A 20,331-nucleotide genomic window follows, 5' to 3' on the forward strand; every position below is an offset into this window, starting at 1 on the left:
TCTACGCCGGCCCCCCTCCGTACGTCACGAAACGTCACGTGACATACTGTTGGTTAGGACTTCGTTCGGACCTCGTTCGAAACCCTTTGATCTCGTTAGGATTGTGTTCGGACCTCGTTCGGACCTCGGTTCGGACTTGTTCGGACCTTTTGTATGTGTTAGGACCATGTTAGGACCTCGTGGCAGTCCAGTTACTGGCGGGTACGGCCACCTCGTCTTCCTGTTCCGTGTCATGGTAATATTTTTTTTTCACTTAGTAATAACACATTTATTACGCATGTTTTAACGTAAAGAGTTGTAACATCACTTGAGTAAGTATGCTACAGCATGCTGTATGCATTTTCATGGTTTTAGAGTGTGCCAATGTAGCTTTTCGAGTCTCAGAAACCACAGCACGAAGCCGGTGTGAAATGAAAGTGTGCGGGAAGTGCCTATAAAGCTCCTCTCTGATTGGCTATATTTTGAGTCAATCACACGCCGCCTCCTCTGATTGGTGGAAGGGCGGGTCGGTCGTTGAATGAACGCAGGAAGTTAGCAGCGTGAGATAGCAAATTGACGCTGGTCGGAAGCTAAGTAAGTCCTATTCATGGTTTTACTCGTTGTGTAATTTACAAACATCTAAAATGCTGGTCACATGTTCTAAAGAGATTTTTGCTTAGATGTTTGGATTTTTGTAAGCTCATCACTGACTGCACTGACTCAAATCATGCGCCTGTCAGACGTCCACTTCTTGCTAAGTATGAGCTAAGGTTGTCTCCGTTCCTGCTCTGATCTTAAACGAGCAATTATCTGCACCAGATTTGAATCATAAACTATAGTGTTTGCTATCAAGTGGTTATACCATCATGGTTAGGGAAACTGGGTTGAGTTGCTTCATCGTGAAATAAATTACAAGTAAAATACAATACGATGAGCACCTGCTACAAAAATTGATTGATTTCTACCAGGTTTGAAAACACATGGGTTTGGCTGTAAGAATTTCACCATCAGGTTTGAAAAGTTAATCACATGTTCATTAACCTTTTGTCATGCACGTGATTCTGGCGTAAATGATGATAAAGAAATAAAAACTACTTGCTTTTATTTGGGATATTTTGGCCCAAAAATGGCACGTTTATATAAAAGTGCCCAGAAGTAAGTATTCATCAAAGGGTAAATTGAGTATTTTAAATCGTTTAGTTTAGTCTTTAACTACAGTCCATAAACACAGCTCAAACATGTTCTTGTTTCTGTCCCCACAGTTCATCATTAGCAGTTTCAAGTTCCAGTCTAAAGATGGTGGACTCCCAGTACTACCTCCCAAATGACACTGGCATCTCATCCCTGGACTGTGGTGAGGCCTTTCGTCTGCTCTCACCTCAAGAAAAGAAATATGCCCATTATCTGTCCCGAGCTGCCTGGTATGTTCAAATTACTCACGATCAATGTTATGATTGTGTTTTGTGATTAAATGAGTATGAACGGGTTCGCTGTAGGTACGGTGGCCTTGTAGTGCTGGTGCAGACGTCTCCAGAGTCTCCGAACATTTTTGTTTTGCTGCAAAAAGTTTTCAGAAATCAAACACCCGCAGAGTTGGGGAAGGTAGCCACTTCAGTCGGGCTTAGCTCTGAGGAATACCAGGTAAACACTGCTTATTCCATCATTTTGGAGTCGAAGAAGACCAGAAGAGAGAAATTCTGTTTTTATTTTCTAGGCTTTTCTGGTGTATGCAGCCGGTCTTTATGCCAATATGGGAAACTACAAATCCTTCGGAGACACCAAATTTATCCCGAATTTACCCAAGGTTAGTCTTGTTGAAACAGGCACTGATGTGCTCTACATATTTGGTTATACCGCTCTACTATGATCAAATTGTTTGTTTTGTTTAGCTGGGTAGAAACACATCTTGATAATAACAACACTTTTTCTGTTCGTTATATTTAAACCTCCTCCCTTGATTTTTCTTGTATGCAGGATAAGTTCAAAGCCTTAATTTGGGCGAGTCAGGCCTTCCAGGAGCAGCCCACTGAGATGAAGAAACTTTGGGACAGCTGCTGCTGTCGGCTCTACTCTTTAGAAGACAAACAGAAACAGCTCGGGCTTGGAGACAAGGTGGGAGTCTAGGAGATTTCAAAACATGTCAATTTATAAAATAAAGAACTTGTTAACTTAGGACAGCTGTTTCACCATCAGGGCATAACAACTTACTTTTCCGGAAACTGCTGTCTGGAGGATGCAGAGGTGACCCAGAAGTTTCTTGACTCAAAAGTAAGTACTATTTCGCCCACAACAACTGGAATAAAGGGATTTAGTGACTTTTAAGACTCTTTTGTAAAGATCTCTGTGAATTTGTTTGCTCTAGAAACTGTCTGCATACAACACCCGTTTGTTTAAGAAAGAAAATGGAGGAAAAACGAGCTATGAGGTTCGCCTGGCCTCTGCTGTGAAGCAAGGTCAGTATTTCAGTTGATGTTTTAGTGGAATGATGCCACCCACTAGACCTCATTATAATGTGCAGTAAACTTTTATCCCCAAACCCATGACTGATATAGGCTAATAAACTTAAACTAATGAACAACTCCAATAAGATATGGACATTTTTATAATTGTTTCTTTCTCATTAAAAGACTGTGCAGTGAATGGAGAATGTGAGTCGTGCTGTGGCACTTTTTGTTTTGGAGACAAAGACTTCACTGTGACCAGAGGGGACTATGCTCCCCTAATGGAGAAGGTCTGTTTCAACCTCCAACAAGCACAGGTAGGCCCAGTCAATGTACAAATAGTTTTAATGTACTATGAATAACATGACTCGACTAATATACCTGTTTCAAATGACAGTCATATGCTGCCAATGAAAACCAGAAGAAGATGGTTGAAAACTACAGACGTAGTTTCACTTTGGGCTCAGTTGATGCCCATAAAGAAGGCTCTCGCTACTGGATCAAAGACAAGGGACCGATTGTGGAGAGGTAGGAGTACTTTGGACTTCAGACATGACAAATATTTTTATTGTTCTATATCTTTTTGCTTTTCTGCCAACACAATTACGGCATTATAGCCAAATCAATACATTTTCATCAGACAATTGACTTTTGTTTCTTAGTTACATTGGGTTCATTGAGAGCTACAGGGATCCATTTGGGTCAAGAGGAGAATTTGAAGGTAATCTATCATAATTAAATTATGTTATTGTTTTTTATGGCAAGAATCAGGCATATTTTACAGTCTGTATAATTTAAAAGTTAGCGCTATTGTTTTTAATTGTAACTAATGGCATGTGGTGTAAACTACAGGCTTTGTGGCGGTGGTGAACAAAGCCATGAGTGAGCGTTTTGCGAAGCTGGTGAGTTCAGCCGAGGTGCTGTTGCCCGAGCTGCCGTGGCCCAAAGAGTTCGAGAAGGACACATTCCTCAAGCCGGACTTCACTTCACTCGATGTCCTCACGTTTGCCGGGAGTGGGATCCCTGCCGGCATCAACATCCCTAACTGTGAGTGTGTGTTCTGTAAAGATGGAGAATATACAGTGCACATACTTTGTACCGGTGCTGCATATTGGTCTCTTTCTGACCAATAAATCTACCTCGTTTCTCCAGATGACGACATCAGGCAGTCGGAAGGTTTTAAGAACGTGTCTTTAGGAAATGTGTTGTCTGTAGCCTACGCCACAAAGAAAGAAAAACTGACTTTCCTGAAAGAAGAGGACAAGGTAAAGCTAAGTTGTATTAAAATATGCCTTATCACGTATTGACTTGTATATTTTGCAGGATTTGTTCATCAAGTGGAAAGGCCCTTCATTCGAGGTGCAGGTTGGCCTTCATGAGCTGCTGGGTCATGGCAGTGGGAAGCTGTTTGTCCAGGTACATTTCCAGTTGAAGTTGATTCTACAAAAATGAATGAATCATAAACGATCTGGCTCTTTTGTTCAACTTTCTCCAGGACGACGAGGGAAAATTCAACTTTGATCAGAGCAAAGTGATTAATCCGGAAACAGGCGAAGCGGTGAGTGCTCCTGGCTCTCCATCTTGTTTTTAACAGATATTTGAACCAGTGACAAGACTTGGTCCTTGTTCCTTTGCTGTAGGTGTCCAGCTGGTATCGAGGCAGTGAGACGTGGGACAGTAAATTCACCACGATTGCCTCTTCCTATGAGGAGTGCCGCGCCGAATGTGTCGGACTCTATTTGTGTCTTAACCCACAAGTGCTCAGGTACGCGCTCAAATGTATTCGGTTCATTTATAGCTTTATTGTCAAGTCTGTCTCATCAAATGTAAAGGGACACTATTAAAATAATGTTACTATGTGTATGTTTTTGATAAAATGGAGACTTACACAGACACAATATGGGAATAATTCAGAGGAATGGAAAGTATGACCTCTGATCTGTCATGTAGCAAAGATTATATTAACACAATGTCAGCCAAAATGCAGTTAATGTCATCATGAGAATAAAATGCTTGTGTAGTTTAAATGGCTGGTTAAAGTTTATTTGGCAATCTTCACTGGCAGTAAACTGACTGATTTAGCAAAGGCAGTAAACTTGAATGATGGAAACTAAAAGTGTAATTTAAGACCTCTGCAACAGTTTAATCTGAACTCACTGTAGTGTTGATATATTCATATCTCGTTTGCATTGCTAATCAGATAAAATAAGCCTTATGGATGACTTCCATGTTGTTGTTTTTTATCATTTTTAATGTTTGGGGGGGAAACAAATGCTTAATTTTTCAAATCAAATGAATCTCTGTATTCTGCTTTTAATTGAATGTGTTTCAGTATTTTTGGCAATGAAGGCCAGGATGCGCAGGACGTGATCTACATAAACTGGCTCAGTATGGTCCGAGCTGGTCTGCTGGGACTGGAGTTTTACACGCCTGAGAGCGAGAGCTGGAGACAGGTAATGCCGCGTTCCTCCGTACTTTAATTTCAGCTGTGGTGCAGGACAGGTGCCGCTACAAGTGATGTTCAGACTTCTAGTGGTGCATTACATTCAATATCCAATTCATTCATATACCTGGTTTCATACAATCAGCTCCGTCTTTGAGGCAGGTTCTTTGGTAAGGCTTTGAGTCCTTATGCCAAGTCCAAAAGGTTCCCTGTGTTGTGAAGCCTGATTTAGACTGTTAAACTCTTCACTGAAGTTTGTTTTTAGGGGATTGTCTCTTTTAGCTCCAGTGACCGTGTATTTGTACAGTGTGTAGTCTGTCGTGAATCTGCCTCTGTTTATATAATAGACAGCACATGTTTATAAAACGTGTCACATGTCGTCTGCCGGTCTAGGCGCATATGCAGGCACGGTTCGTGATCCTCAGTGTTTTGCTGGAGGCTGGGGAGGGGTTCGTGGGTCTGCAAGAAGTGACTGGACAAGACGGAAAACCAGACGCACTCATCACATTGGACCGCAGCAAGATCCACACTGTGGGAAAGAACGCCATCCACGGGTTTCTCCAAAAACTGCAGGTATAGTACTGTAACTGAGCCACCAGGAAATGATCAATAAGTTTTCTAGTAGGGCTTTAGTAGTTTTGGGAATTACACATTTCTGCAATGTGATTTGTTAAACATACAAAAATCCCATGCATTTCAGATCATGTTTGTAAAGGTTTGCATGTTTTATACAACTCAATGGAGACAATTATATATTGTTGTATGTAAAGGATATTGTACAGCTTTATTAATTCAGTGAAGCTAAATTTTGCTTATTGTGACAGTTCAAATTGCGATTTGTCTTCAATTACGTTTAAATGTTCAGCCCTTCTCTTAACCAATGGCCCAGTTTGGGCCATTGGTTAAGAGAAGGGCTGAACAAGATTAGTTTACTCAGATTAGTCATTACCACGATATTCAAGTTGATTCTGGACATAGGACATACAAACTACCTGGACTGTACAATTTTTACCACTTGTCCTACAGGTTGGCGGGGACTAAAAAGTCTTACCACTACATGTAAAATGTTCTGTTTCTTTTGCCTTTATTAGCTCTCTGGCCTTTTATTTTATCAATCTGAAGACCACCACTGAGAGGGCACAGGCTCGGTCTACAAATGTGTCCATCCATAATACATGTATGTATTTTCCAGGTGTTAAAGGCAACAGCTGATGTGGAGGGAGGAAGGGCTCTTTATAAGAAATACTCCACTGTCGGCGACAAAGGACCTCACAACTTCCTGCGTCTTAGAGAAACTGTGCTGTTACGAAAAGAGGCTCGGAAAATGTTTGTCCAGGCAAACACCAGAGTCGATGGTACGTACCATGTTCTGCCTGATCGTTAACAAGGAAACTACAAACAAACAAAAAAATAAATAAAAATAATCTGCATGTCCAACAATGGTTAATTTGTTTGGTTTCAATTGTATAGTACACATTATGGATAAAAGCCGCATCAATTTGAACTAACCTGCGTTTGTTATTAGGTGACAGTGTGAAGCTGGTGGAGTACGAGGGCAGCGCGGCCGGGTTGATCACGTCATTCGTGGAACGTTTCCGTGACGACGCCGAGGAGGTGGAGGGGCAACTTCTGGAGCTGAGCAAAACGGACTCCTCCTGCTGGTGCTGATCCACACCGGAACTGAAATCTGACATTTCATTTCGAACAGACGGACCACTTAACATATGCATAATGATCTTAAGGGAGCACTTCTGATTTCAGACTAATTAAGACGAGGGTATGGTTATGCCTTATCTGCTATGAAAATACAGTATCTGCAATAGTATAATCTCCCTCAACTAAGCAGCTTAAAGGGACTCAAATGTTGTGTTGCAGCGGTCCACTTGGTATGCTTTTTTGAAAGATCTATTTGGATACAATCTTATGCCAATATTTTTTACCAGTAAATGATCAGTAAACATTTATAGCATTAACCAAGCAACTGCCGTAATCAATCACTTTATTGTAAAAACGTGGTATGAAATCTGCAGAAATAAAAAAGCTTTGATACAATGTTGATCTTTTATTCAATAAAAATATCAAGTCTAATGTACACAATGTACAGTGCTTTTTCAAACAATATACATTAGTAGTTTATTTATGCAGATCAACCTTATGTTGAGCTGGTGTTTTTGCAGGGAAAATATATAACATTTTTACACGAGTACTACCTAGCCATTATCATTCCCGTTAAATTGCAAAGGTGAAAAAAACGTGGTTCAGTGCTGCACTACCTTGTTAATAAATACTAAAAATGCTAAGTATTAAGTTCTCAGTTTAACCAGTCCAGAAAACGAATGGCAGTCATAGATAACGCATTTGCTGCTGTGTTTCTCAGTACGTTTTCTAAGCAGCCATTTGCCCAATTATGTTTTAAGTACCTCAGTGAATGCAGCATCTGTGTGACTTTAGCTCCAACTTGAAGCACTATCTTGTTGGTCCGTTGAGTGCCGCTCTTGTGCCTACCCTTGACTGCTCAATGAACTACTGTCTTTGTCATTGAGAGAAGTGGCGTTAATCTGCTGAACCAAGTCATTTTGCAAAACTTCCTCAGCGCCCTCCGGCTTTTTGTCCACAGCAACCGTAGCTTCGGGCTCGGTTTTCAAATACGATACCGGTATGTCATAGTCGCACTCTGCCAGTGGAGTTGTTGGGATGAATGGCGAGAGAGGAGAAAGCACTTTGGGGGATGGGGATGGGGACTGATAGGGCGACACAGAGGGAGATGTGCTTGGAGAAACACGAGGGGAGAGGGATGTGGATTTTTTGGGGTGTAGTTTTGGAAATAAGTATGGCGAAAGCGGATGGCAAGAACTGACCGAGGGGGACGGTTGCATGTAGTCCGTATCTTCAACTAGACTCTCCATAACAGTTGGCAGAGGCAAAACATCCTCAGAAACTTTGATAATTCCTTCACATGTTCTAGATGGAAGCTCGGTATAGTCCTCCTCGACTATCGGGTTCATTTGCGCTTGCTGATGATCTTGTGAGACTGTGACATGTTCTTCGGAAGGTTCACCTGCCTTGTTGTTCTTTGCTCTACAACGAGCCTTAGATTTTGGCATTAGCGGTGGTGGAGGGGGCGGAATTAGTGGTGGGGAAAGCAAGGTCGAGCCCTCGGTTGAAACTCTGACTTTGAGGCTGCGCTTGAACATTCTCCGTCTCGACCAGGCATTTAGAGACTGCAAGAAAAGCGGATTGATGAAACAAAGTGCACCAATACCAGACCCATAATTTAATTCTTTAGGGCTGCGCGTTTTGATGGGGCAGAACTCCTTGAACAGCTCTGTATTGGCGTCCCCTTTGGCAGGCTGCGGTTCGGTTGGGGTCTTTGGCTGGGTATCTGGGTCGGTTTGGTCACCTGGCTTTGGCGGGAGCTGAGAAGCCGGTTGGGGGGCAGGTGGAGGTGGGGCGGTGGGTGCAGTGTCCGGTTTTCTCGCCGGGTCCTTTTGAGGTTTGGGCGCTTCTCGTGGGCCGCGGACGTTCAAGTGAGAATTCCAGAATTCTGTTTCAAATGTAAAAGAAAGCGCATGTTCAATTACCAATCAAGCAAGTCTGTCCTACTCTCGACTACTCTCAACTTATTTCATCTCTTCTTTTAATGCTTCTCTATCACATTGATTTTTCTATCTTGAGCCATGTTATATTGCGCATGTTTTTAGGTTGGTGGAGGAAAACAAAGTGCACAGAAGGATCTCACCAAGACGGGGACGGAAAACATGGAAATTCCATATACAGTAGAAAAGGCGCACCCACCTGGGAGAGAGAGCCAGTATCTTTCTACCCTTGTATTCTATTGTAACTACTCTGTTCATCAAACCATCACACTCCTCCACAAGTTGACCTTCAAAACCTCCGAAATTGACCGTTTCTCTGATTTTGGCTTCTCATTCCTAATCCTACAGATGTAAATGAGCAGTTTCTCATTTACAATTTGTGTACAATTTGTACATTATTGTTCAGTAATGTGCACTGGCCCAATCAAATAAATAAATAAATATATACAATCCATCCTCTCAGTCACATATGTCCTACCCAAGTCTAATATACAGTCTATAGACATTTAAAAAATCACCTATTCCCATGTGTGAGATGGACTCAAGCTCTTTGTGGGATGTCGCTCTCGCTATGGCTTCTGGCAGCTCCAAGGGAAAAGGCAGCACATCACTGCAAGAAATGACACAAATGTTAAAACAACAGCAGAATGTATTTTGTTGTTAAATATATATAAAAAAAGATGAGGTTGGGTACCTGCTGACACAGTAAAAGGAAATCAATCTGGGGAGATCTGGGAAATTGACGGCTGAGGTCACAAGGGAGAAGGCTAAAGATTTAGGTTTGGGGAAAAAAATAAAAATAAATGGACAATTCATATTTAAAACTGAATATTCTTCGGAGACTTTAAAACTCACTCGAGTGTTCCTCCTGAATGTCAAACTGCTTAACAAAAGACGGCTCACTGTTGTCAGCCAAACGGACACACAGCACTTTCCTCTGGGATGTGCGAGAATTTCGAACCAGAAATGTCTAGAAAATAAAGATAATATAACATCTGTAGCATACAAGATGCATATAACAAACATGCAAAAAGGATTCATATCTTGATAGTATTTTTTTTTTTTTTTTACATTAATAGACAAGGTGCCAGAACAAACAAACAAAATCCAACCACATTGCCCCCAGTGTCTGCGTACATTGGTGTATGAATGAGAGTATGAATGGGTGAGTGGATCCTTGCTGTAAAGAGCTTTGAGTGCCTAATGTAGGTGGAAAAGCGCTATATAAGTTGAGACCATTTACCATTTACCATTATGGATGGATTATGGGTGTTCGACGATCATTTGCCGGCTATAATTGACTATTGACTAGAACATTGTGTACTTATTTTACTTAAAAAGAAAAGCATTAAAAAGTAAGCGTCAGACATAACTTGGTGAACAAGAAGGCCTATAATGTCAAAAAACCTCAAAACAAATTACAAATTGGTAAAAACAAAAACAAAAAAACATTGCATATCAAGGTAACTGCAAAAATATCTCACTCAAGTTGTATGATTGTCTTTTTGCACAGAAGCTGTAACTATTCACAGAGGCTACTCAAAGACATGAAGTTGCCCCAAAGAAAATCCAATGGTGAATCTTCTTGTTATCTTTCATCTTTTGGTCTTAGTGGATTCATACGAAGCTGTTATTACCAAGGCATAAACTGGAAGTGTAGGGTGCAGTTGATCTTCGTGTGTCTGACTCACCCCCGGAGGCTCCCGCTGCAGTATGTGCAGGGCTGTGGCCGGGTTGAGTGACAGCTGGAGCCACACCGGTACCGTGAGCAGGAGCCGATCCAGGACACTGATGCTTCGAAGCGACCCGCGGCACCTCTGATGCCCCTTGAACTGTGGCGTCTGGGAGGGCTCGGGGAAGTCATACAGTGGTTCTTCTTGCTCTGCCATCTGCGCAAGCGGGGATCTGGTTAATAACTGTCCTGTAGCCTACTGATCGGCCCTCCCGCAGTTCGAGCATGTCTGAAGCGGTAATTACCTGTCCTGGTGGCTCCCGATCATTACCACTATAGTTTAAACACGCGCTCACACCTGCGCAATAAATCTGCCTGGGTTGAGACAGCAAGTCCGGACTTGGTGAAGTGCAGCAGTTTAGACCGACCTAAAATGTAAATGGAGAAAAATAAGGCTTCACACTGATGGTTGCAAGAATACACGGACTGATTCATATGCAGATCATTGAAAGATACTTAGTCTGCCGCGTGGATAGATATAGTATCCTCAACTGCAAGATCTGAAGCAAAGCACTCGCATTCCATTGGAACCGTGCACGTTTGCCCACCAAATGTTCAGGAAATATATAAACAGCGCTTTGAAGAAAGAAAGTTATAGTCTACCTATTGGCATCTCCACGTTGTTCCTTCACTTTGATGTCTGCGAATCTTCAATGAGGTTGAAACAGAATAGTTGTGTCCGGTTTTTTTTTTGCACTGTTGGCCTGTCATGACGTGTGCTGGTTGAGGACAGGAGCAAAATGTATTTTTCTACGTCCGCCCAGAACATCCCACCTGACATCACCTGTAGCGCCGCCCACTGCTCAAGGCCCCATGAGTTTAAAGGTGCATTATGGAACATTTTATGTGAATTGTTTAAAGAAGTGCATTTGATGATGACCCAGTGGTGGTTAGCACGGCTCCGTCAGCAGTGAAAACCTACCTGAAAACCTAAAACAATTGGTCTTGAGATGCAAATAAAGACGCCTACCCATACAGCCGCTGGGTCACTCACTGAAAGGTCAAATACGCATACATTTCTTTATTTATTTCCCCACAAAGGTTCCATAATGCACTTTTAAGAAGCATTGTGCACAATAAGCAAAAACTATGCTGTAGAAAGAGTAGTATTTAAAACTGTATAAAACCATAGACGTCACAGATTGAAGAACAGCGCCCTCTGTTGGGAAATGAGACGCAACATAAAGCGGAAGCGGAAATCATGCTTTGAACTCGGCTCTGTTCGTCTTTGGTAAGAAACGGCAGCGCGCTTTACTTTTATATCTTATTAACCTTTTATAAACACCCTCATCCCAGTTACATTGTAGGCAAGTAGATTATTATTAGCCACGTCGATTTGTTACTACTATGTCAAGTTTGCTGAATCACTTATAACAGCTTGTATGAATAACGTTAGCAACGAGCTAACGTATTAGGCTAACGTCAGCTAATGTTGAACCTTTATGGCCTCCGAGATCAGTCTAGTCTATTGTCGTTGCGCCTGCGACTAATCTTGTTAGTTGGCATTTGTTGGTACATTATTTGAGCGTCTTTTAACAAAACATAGACGGTGATGTACATGTTGACGTACACGATAGCGCCCAGGGCCTCGCTCTACGCGGAGCCAGCATTAACACAGGATCAGTCACGGTAGATACTCTGTTGAAATAACGTCATTACACAACAGACTGTAGCACCCAAATATTCTGGAAATACTCATTGATTATTTACATAACATGATGTTATACTCGACCAGAAGCTACTCTGATATATGTAATACCATATCATTTAATTTCTTTTTGCAGATGCCAGGCTATAAGAGAGATGACTGACAATATAAAACTTTTTGTGGGGAACCTTCCTGCTGACGCGACAGAAGATGAACTCAACAAACTCTTTTCACCGTTTGGTGAAATCAATACCTGCTCACTGCTTAGACAGTATGCTTTTGTAACGCTAAAGGGAGAAGGAGCTGCAGACAGGTGTGTAATCCTTTACAAACCAACTTTGATTCTAAATACAATTCAATTCAACTTTAATCCGGACTCATGGTCCATAAAATGAATAAAAGGACAAGACAATTAAAAAGGTGTCTTTAAAAGACAATACATGTGACATGTATTTATTTTTGTTTTCACAGGGCTATAAGGAATCTAGATGGCAAAGAGTACAGAGGCAGGCCCCTGGTGGTGGAGGAGTCACGTGCACGACCTCCAAACTCCATCAAAGTCTTTGTTGGAAACCTCAATGCCACATGTTCAGCAGATGACTTGCATACACTCTTCACCCCCTATGGAAAAGTGCTAGACTGTGATAAAGTAAAAGGTCTGTTAAGATAAAAGCTGACTAGGTCTATTTTCAGTACTGAATTAAATCATTATTTCTCTAAATGATGTTTTTTTCTCTACAGCACGGTTATGTTCAAATGTTGGCTATGCGTTTGTCCACATGGAAAGAAGGGACGAAGCCCTTGCAGCAATTGAGGCTCTGAACGGGAGCCTTTACAAGGGCCGACAACTGGCTGTGGAGCTGTCAAAGGCTCAGCCTTTAGCCAATCAGCTGGCAGCAGTCGATGGATCGGGTGTGTATAAATTAGAGATGTCATTGGCACTTATGATGTGGTTGAGTATCCTATCCTAATGTATTCGCACATCTCCTCATGTGCTTTAGGCAGAGAAGGCCTTCTTCCCAGGCCTGCACTGGAGCATCACCAGAGTCAGGCTGCTGTCCTGGCTGCAGCGGCTGCCGCCGCTGCTGGACTCCCTATTTCGGTAACATTTTTGTTTTTTATAGAATGGCTGAAAATGTGAAATCGGTTAGTGCATCATCTCTCCATCTTTATTGACAGGTTCAGCAAAGTGTCCACAATTCCTTCTACAACACAACCCCTTTAGATCCCACCTATACTGCCCTCAGAGGCATCACCAGTGCTAAAGGAGCTGATGGCGTCATATATGGAGCTCTTGCCAGCCAGGTCTATGGGTCAGTCGCTGACAAGGTCTACAACCAAATCTCCAATCACCATCCAGGACAAAACACAGCAGTGAAACAGCCAGAGCCTCCTGCTGGTCCTGATCCCACTACACTTTTTGAGGCAGCCAGGGCCAAGTTTTTTCAAGATGGACAGAAGGTCTGGAAGTTACTCAAATATTCTTCACATTCTCTTTGAAAGTGAGTTTGTAAATTTACCCGTTTCAAAATTCAACAGGTACTAGCGGAGCAGCAGGCTGGCAGAAAGGCTCCATCAGAGACAGAGCGTGACCGCAGCCCCATTAGAGGGAATCGAGCTCCTCTTCTCCCCGACCCTGTCCCGGGGTCATTTGCTCAGAACCGACCAAAACGTAGAGCATTGTTGCCCACTCCACCAGGAGCACCTGAAGACCCTGCCACCAACGCCAACACCGCTGCAGCTACGCCTGAAGGAGCCGACCCTGTTTCCAGGCACGAAGCATATTCTCTCGTTACAAATCTTTGTACCCATTAGATGCTATTGCATTTGCCACAGGCAAAGCAGTTCATTTGGCATTCTTTTGAATAGCTGCGTTATCTACTTTGCCTGTTTGTAACATAATTGTAACTACATGTTATATCATTCCACATGTCCCCTGTGCGCAGGTCGTACACGGAGTACTGTCAGCAGATGCAGCAATACCAGCAGTATCAGCAATACCAGCAGCAGTACCAGTACCTTCAGTACGCCTACACCAACCCCCCTCCGCCCCCTCCTCCCCCCGCTCCCTCCACTCAGACCCCGCCCTCCACTGCTGCCCAGGCCCCACCAGGGACATACACCGCGCCCCAAACTTACACCTTCCCTCCTCCCGGGATGTACGATGCTCCAGGAGGCTACAACAGCACAGCGGGCCAATACGACACCCCTTCATCTGGTTACACTGCAGCCGGGGGCTACGACACCTCTGCAGGCTACGCAGCAGGAGCTTATGACTCGTCTGGAGCTTACTCATCCACACCGTATGAGCAGACACCCGCACACGGTCAATCCACGGCCCAGCGCAATGATTACCCTTACAGCACACCAGAGCCCCCCTATCGATAGGCACACACTTCTTTTTGTGGCATATGTGTAAAACATAGATAAGTTAAAATGTTAAAATGGACATAGATTGATGAACAGGTTTTAAAATTGGCTACTTTCGGAAAAAGGTTAAAGGATTTTGTTTTCAGGACAGAGTTGAGTTGAGCAGTTCATGAGTAATAGCTGGCATTGACAGTTGGTCCACATGAATGGATATATTTCACTAAAATTATCCATAAATTCTGAGTATAGAGAAGGAGGATGTGTTTAAAGTTTCACTAAATGTAAAGTATTATAATAACCAAAGGTGGGGGTGGGCGTTCTAGCTATTTAGTGTTTGCGTGAGTCGCTGTCGGCGTCAGTTTGTCCGAGCTGTTTGCAAAAGAAAAAAAAATCTGGGGTTTTATTATATCTTGTTTTGAATAGAAAGAGCAAAAGTTGATCTCTGAACTGTAACAAAATTAAGCCAGGGGGCAGTGTTCTCTTCCACACGTGGAGCTTGTACATTAGAATTGTATATTTCCATTATTTGTGTAAATCACAAAATATGTACAGAGGAAGAAAAAGTCGTAATATTTGCCTCTGAATGGATTTGCAAAGCCCCTCCCTAATGAGGTGGCTTTGTGATGAATTTTCATGTTTTTGTTGAGTTCATTCTGCGACGTTGTAGATTTGTGGCTGTTTGGAAAAGGGCGTTATTTTAAGGGAACATGAACCTAGTTTTCAGGCGAAGTATATCTGTAAAGTAATTTTTTGCAAAGACTGCACACATTTGATTGATCGCTGAAGACTGTTATTGAGGGGTTTTCAGGTTGGAGTTGGTGGTTAAACACGGAGAGGATTTATATGATGCAGTTGTATTTTGAAATACAAAAAAAACCTCTTAAGTCAACATCAAGCAACATTTTTGTAGAGATTTTCTCCAAAAGTACAGGCTGATTTTCTTGACCCTATGGCAGTGTTTGCAACTGACCTATAAAGCGTTGCGTTGTGAGTGACTGTGCACATCATACTTGATGTTTCCTTGAGGCCGCTGCAGTGCATTTACTGTCCTTCCATGTCCCTAACGTTTCTGAAACACATTTGTTGAGACACTCACACAGCTCATGTCTTTACTGCAGATCACACATGTGAAGCAGTCTACATGTGGAACTGTGAGGCCGGTTGGAGTTAGCGTAAGTGACACACAGCCTCCACACGCCTCCATCTGAACTGTTAGTTGCATGCCTTGTTGTTGCCGCTCCAGCCACCTTCTTCCTCTTGCTGATTATTGCAGCTAGAGTGGGAGGGAGCCGAGCCCTTGCCCGGACGCCCCTGTAGCGTGGGATGGGACAAACAGCAGCGTTAGGCCTGAAACTGCTGTGGACGCTGGGCTGTCCTGTCGCTAAGGTAACCACTCAGACCACACACGCCCCTCCCTAACACACACACACACACACACTGTCCGTCTCCACGACTTCTCTTCCAGGATCTGGGATATTGGAGATTTTTTTTTCCAAATGAGAAAAAAATGTTTTCCTCCCAATGTTTTTGTTTTTTTATTTATTTTTTTGTTATTATTTTTGTTCATAGTTTCAACATTCCTGCTCCTGTAATGTCAGTGCAATCTGTCAAGGACTTGTGAAGCTTCACCTTTTAATTTAGGCCCAATTTTTCATCCAAGTACAGCTCGGGGTAAAAGTAGAATGGCTTCAGTTTTGTACAAATGCCCCAAGGGCCAGATTGGGGTCAAGTGCCTTGTTCAAGAGCTCAGCGGTAGGTCTTTTGGCTCAGGATTGGCTGCTGGTTCAACGATTGACTCGTCTCGGTTGGCCCAAAATTGATAATTGATGCCACAACCGTCTTGACTGAACGACAAGCTACACAAATTCATTTTGTTTTAGTCATTTTGTTCTCTGGTCTTTGAAATGTTTATCAATAAATCCTTTTAAATCAAATTAAACAAAGTTTGTTTTGTGTTTTTAAACTGGGATCAAAATAAATCAGAGGTCAGCAACAGATGACAATTTTATTGAGCTTTCTTTGAAAAACATCTAAGCTTTCCAAATAAAAACAGTAATTTCATAACAATGCAAACCTATTGTCACTGTAATACATAGAAAGGAAATGAGAAGCATTTGGCGCTTTGAAAGCTCGCTCCCTGCTAATACTGTTTCATGGACACTGAGCCCTCAACATTAAATACAGATAATCAGACGCAGTTCACACAATGTTAGCGCTCAGTGAGGTAATGAGTGTTAGGGACACGTTTAACAGTAGACAGTGAAACTGAATCTTTGTGACAAAATACTATTGAAGTGTAGGTCTGGTTTCCAGTTGCTGACCTATGTTGGCATCTAAATGCAAAAATCATTGAGTCATAAAAATGACAAATCATGGCTAAAGTGTACTGGCCTTTAAGCTGTTTAGCGATGTATGTACTTAAGTCATTCTTTTGCCCTTAAATCACAGAATCATTTTTACTAGAGCTTGTGATAGTGTCTTTGATGTCCATATTGGGAACATAAGAACTTAAGTGTTTCTCAAAAATAACCTCAGACCCGTATCAAGGAAACCAGCCCAAAAGGATCATGGGATATGGCACAGTCCGGTTGATGACGACAAACAGGACGAGACTTTGAAACACTTTAAAACACACCACACAAAGTGGACCAGACCAAACATATATTACAGTACTTCGACCTTCATCACAACCTCCCAAGATACTGCTGGCATAGTATGAAAAAAGAGCAAGCATTCAAACACGTATTGAAAATAGCAATGCTTTAATAAAGAGCAATTTTACAAGACTGCAAATGTCTAGCTAGCTAGGTGATGGCATTGACATCCATGAAGTTTTACAAAGATGCAGAGATGGTAACTGGGTTTGAAGTTTGATGGGATACTGCATGCGGCAGCCTTCAAACACTTACTGACCCTATCTTGTAAAACAGTTGATTATGAATGTCAATGGACGTTCATGTCAAAGAGGTAAGTAAAAAATCTCATTACATTTCCCAAACACACCGGTAAGTGAGAATTCACACAATGGTCATGCTTTTACCGGGCGCACAAGCCAATAAAAAGACGACACTTAATCATGCAAAAAAGACAGTTTCCTTGTCTCTTAAAAACAAAAACAAAACAAAACAAAATCAGAGTTCAGATATCATCCATCCATTATAGTGACCTTGAATTAGAAGAAGCTGCGCGTTGATGATGACTTTGGTGCAAAAAAATGTTCCTGTTTCGAAGGGGGGCAGACCCTGTCCTGTCCCCTCTCTTGATGAAGACACTCTTGGTTTTGACCAGTTGTGATAGTTAGACCCCAAACCCAACCCCTTTCCTCCTCTAAGATGGACACTTACATTAAAACACTGACCAAAATCCAGCCCTCCCCTCCTCCCCTGGATGATGACAACTTTAAAATACAACCATTCAAGCACAGAAACAGCAAGAAATTGTCCCACGTACATCCATAATGGGGCTTCGATCACTTTACAGAGAGAGAGGGAGCACGTTTAAAACACATGAACGGCATTACCTATATACAGAGGACACGGTTAACAGTCAAAAAGGTTGGGCCCGGGATGGATTTGAGCTGCGCTGATTGGTTGAATGGAAAAAAGAGTTGACAGAGTAAGACAAACCACTAGGACATGTAATGAGTAAGATTATGTTGTCGACGTCCAAAGGAAATATCCAAGCATCTCCTTGTCCTGATTTTGACCTTTTTGTGACTTTGATCTTCACAGCGTTCCTCAATTCTTTGCTGGTAGTCTTGCAGTAACAGGAGTTCTGAGTTTCTTGCGTGCATTGCTTGCAGTTCTTAAACACAGTCCCGAGATGTCACTTCTAACATCAATTTGTACCTCCAGCATGGCAGAAAGTTTCATCTTTGATTCACATTTCATTTCACAGCCCTGTACACTTTTAGTGCTGACCAGTGTTAAAAAACGACGCCAAATCGGTATGCAACCCCTTGAAGGAAGGAGTCAAAAAGGTTGAGATTTGAGTTTAAAAAAAAAAAAGTTTATCTTGACATTTTTTATTTTCCTTAGAAGGCCAAATGAACCTAATTGCACAACTCTAAATTGACTTGGCCAAACTCGGTGACCCTGTAAATCTCAATGGGAAGGGAGATGCACACAAACACACAGTAAGTACATGTACACTGAAGACATACACGATCAATAGAAAACAACTCCATCCCCCAATCAAATTATTGCCCCTTTCGACTGTACATCCCAGCAATGATTTTAATTTGTGCAGCAGAGCATTGTCCCCCTCTTCGAAGGTTTTGTGCTATATATTTAATACTGTCGATAGGCCTGACTTTGGGTCAAAAGCGACCTTGAGTTTGCCCGAACAAAAATACAACTACATTAACCTTTAACGTCTCATTAAAAGCACATCTGACTGAATTATACTGAATATCGTCACTGGCGGCGGGGTCCTGATCGACAGACATTAGCTTTTTGCCTTTGCTGACATCTCCAATTGACCTCCCCATCCATAAATGTTAATGCATCGGGAGAGAAAACCCTCCTCTCTGCGGTGTCCCTCCAACCCCACCGCCGCGATAAAGAGCGATTCAAGGTTTTCCGGGCATTTAAAGGGGAGTAGATTTCAGTGCTTAAGACAGGAAAGACATCATGTAGGATTTCTGGCCTGATTCTAAAAGCTACGCATGGGGGGGAAAAATAAGAGACCACCAAAAAGCATCTGCACAGAAATACCTTTTTGTATAAAAGTGAGTCTTTTTTATGATTAAAAGATGACAGTTTTTGTCCTCTTGTGTTATGGATTCTCTTTAGACACTGGCATTCTCCAACCACCTAAACATTTGACCCCTTTCGGTGAGCCACCATTATAAATGAATGAATGAGAGGGAGTGCTTGTCCATTTGTGTAAATATATCTCTGCGTCTAACTGTCCATTCCCCAAGTTATACTCAAGAGAATGTGGCTTTACTTGGAAAGTCAAAAATATTTCCAAAAAAAGCAAGGCAAATAGTTTAGTTTCCTATATTGCACATGTAAGATAAAATTCAATTACCTTCTATCTAGGCCTACTAATAATTGTGTGGTGGTCTCTTAATTTTGTTTCGAGTGACGGACTCTGTATGGAGCCCTCTTTCTGCCTGGTTTTCAGTGCATTTTTGACTCTTGGGAAACAAAATAAAATTGCTACGCCTAACCAAACAAGGTATACCCTTATATCGGGTCACACAAATTACATGACATTGGACACTTACAGAGGAGGAATCTTAACAGACAATGGGTACAGTAGAGGTTTGCGTGTGATTTTTACATCCAAATGCCTGGGTCTGGCTCAGTGCTTTCCATTATAAGTAGTTCCAGTGCATTTTTAACATATGGGCACCTGGCTACACTAAACACTACAGGTACCAAAAGATAGACAGTAGCTACTTCATACATTAACATATCACTCTCACTCAAAGTATGCCCTCCAAGTTTCAACATTTAGTTGGCAATCAAGAACTTTATGTAGCACGTGTAAATGTAAAAAAATAGAAAGAAAGAAACAGGTCACACGCATACATATTAATTAGCCACTTCTCATATCAAAGTGACTGATGACACACTACCAGGAATCTAGAAGTCTCAAGCGCTTCAGCCGCATAACCTTGGCAAAGTTTACTCTGAGTAAAGTGCCAGCAAACAATCTAAAAAATGCCTCACGAGTTTGATTCATTTGAGAGGGAAACGGGAGGAGTTTAAAGGAGGATGCTGACGATCTTTGTAGCATAATTTCTGGATGTTGATTGAAATATTCCGAAAACAAGGATGAGAGGTTGATGCATTTGCGGATTCTGGCGTCCTGGGATACACATAGAGGAGAGGCCGAAGAGCCAGGAAAAACAAGACGACACTTTTGATCTTTCCCGGCCATTTCTTCTCCTTTACGGATTTTTGGTCCTCTCCGGCTTCTTTGCCCATATGCAAAGGATCTGTTTTCTTCTGACTCTTTCTCTCCTCTCGCCTCTCGTCTTGGCTGCTATGGTTACGATGCGATCCCTACATGAAGTGCATCTATGAAAAGGAAAAAATAGCAAGAGTAATTTAGTTCAACAAAACAGCTCAAGTGTTCAGGCATTTACGGACGACTGCATTACCGGAAGA

The 20,331-nt window shown here is 42.1% G+C and overlaps 4 protein-coding genes across 9 annotated transcripts in view; 2 read left to right on the forward strand and 2 right to left on the reverse strand.

Moving 5' to 3' along the window:
• Positions 1-214: 214 nt before the first annotated feature.
• Positions 215-6,889, forward strand: dpp3 (dipeptidyl-peptidase 3). 2 transcript variants are annotated; one of them, XM_079565770.1, is made up of 19 exons: positions 215-235; positions 1,242-1,400; positions 1,476-1,620; positions 1,694-1,783; positions 1,954-2,091; positions 2,173-2,247; positions 2,342-2,432; positions 2,607-2,737; positions 2,818-2,948; positions 3,083-3,141; positions 3,273-3,467; positions 3,573-3,685; positions 3,744-3,836; positions 3,916-3,978; positions 4,061-4,185; positions 4,753-4,873; positions 5,257-5,436; positions 6,056-6,218; positions 6,389-6,889. In XM_079565770.1, exons 2-19 carry the CDS (start codon positions 1,276-1,278, stop codon positions 6,529-6,531), a joined length of 2,181 nt encoding a protein of 726 aa, XP_079421896.1. In that variant the 5' UTR covers positions 215-235; positions 1,242-1,275; the 3' UTR covers positions 6,532-6,889. The 2 variants fall into 2 exon arrangements, with proteins under 2 accessions (XP_079421896.1, XP_079421895.1); XM_079565769.1 differs by lacking the exon at positions 215-235 and adding an exon at positions 485-573.
• Positions 6,890-7,364: 475 nt separating this feature from the next.
• LOC306970787 (uncharacterized protein) lies at positions 7,365-10,450 on the reverse strand (the record flags this gene model as incomplete). Its single annotated transcript, XM_079566817.1, has 5 exons — positions 10,151-10,450; positions 9,315-9,429; positions 9,154-9,226; positions 8,978-9,069; positions 7,365-8,407 (listed from the first exon to the last, which is right to left on the reverse strand). The coding sequence occupies exons 1-5, from the start codon at positions 10,346-10,348 to the stop codon at positions 7,365-7,367; spliced, it is 1,521 nt and encodes a 506-aa protein (XP_079422943.1). The 5' UTR covers positions 10,349-10,450.
• A 908-nt stretch (positions 10,451-11,358) lies between these two features.
• On the forward strand, positions 11,359-16,152 carry rbm14a (RNA binding motif protein 14a). 2 transcript variants are annotated; one of them, XR_013793367.1, is made up of 9 exons: positions 11,359-11,422; positions 11,976-12,152; positions 12,311-12,495; positions 12,581-12,751; positions 12,841-12,941; positions 13,019-13,300; positions 13,379-13,611; positions 13,786-15,381; positions 15,483-16,152. XR_013793367.1 is itself a non-coding variant. In XM_079565790.1 (8 exons), exons 2-8 carry the CDS (start codon positions 11,995-11,997, stop codon positions 14,225-14,227), a joined length of 1,572 nt encoding a protein of 523 aa, XP_079421916.1. In that variant the 5' UTR covers positions 11,359-11,422; positions 11,976-11,994; the 3' UTR covers positions 14,228-16,152. The 2 variants fall into 2 exon arrangements, 1 of the variants encoding a protein (XP_079421916.1); XM_079565790.1 differs by having other exon boundaries at positions 13,786-16,152.
• Positions 16,153-18,210: 2,058 nt separating this feature from the next.
• The window catches only part of LOC306969977 (phosphatidylinositol-binding clathrin assembly protein-like), a 43,419-nt gene continuing 41,298 nt past the window's right edge, over positions 18,211-20,331 (reverse strand). For all 4 annotated transcript variants that reach the window (XM_079565787.1, XM_079565786.1, XM_079565789.1 and 1 more), the window contains one exon: positions 18,211-20,241. In XM_079565787.1, coding sequence (XP_079421913.1) covers positions 20,227-20,241 — 15 coding nt within the window. In that variant the 3' untranslated portion in view covers positions 18,211-20,226. The remainder of the gene's footprint in view (positions 20,242-20,331) is intronic.

This window comes from Gobius niger, assembly GCF_951799975.1.
Source record: "Gobius niger genome assembly, chromosome: 11".
Classification (NCBI taxonomy): domain Eukaryota; kingdom Metazoa; phylum Chordata; class Actinopteri; order Gobiiformes; family Gobiidae; genus Gobius; species Gobius niger.

Bases quoted from the DNA above. Each gene is read 5' to 3' on its own strand.
- rbm14a (XM_079565790.1), top strand. From the start codon at position 11,995: ATGACTGACAATATAAAACTTTTTGTGGGGAACCTTCCTGCTGACGCG. The intron at 12,496-12,580 runs GTCTGTTAAGAT...TTTTCTCTACAG, and splicing joins AGACTGTGATAAAGTAAAAG to CACGGTTATGTTCAAATGTT. The intron at 13,301-13,378 runs GTCTGGAAGTTA...AAAATTCAACAG, and splicing joins TTTTTCAAGATGGACAGAAG to GTACTAGCGGAGCAGCAGGC.
- dpp3 (XM_079565770.1), top strand. From the start codon at position 1,276: ATGGTGGACTCCCAGTACTACCTCCCAAATGACACTGGCATCTCATCC. The intron at 2,092-2,172 runs GTGGGAGTCTAG...TTTCACCATCAG, and splicing joins AGCTCGGGCTTGGAGACAAG to GGCATAACAACTTACTTTTC. The intron at 3,142-3,272 runs GTAATCTATCAT...TGTAAACTACAG, and splicing joins GTCAAGAGGAGAATTTGAAG to GCTTTGTGGCGGTGGTGAAC.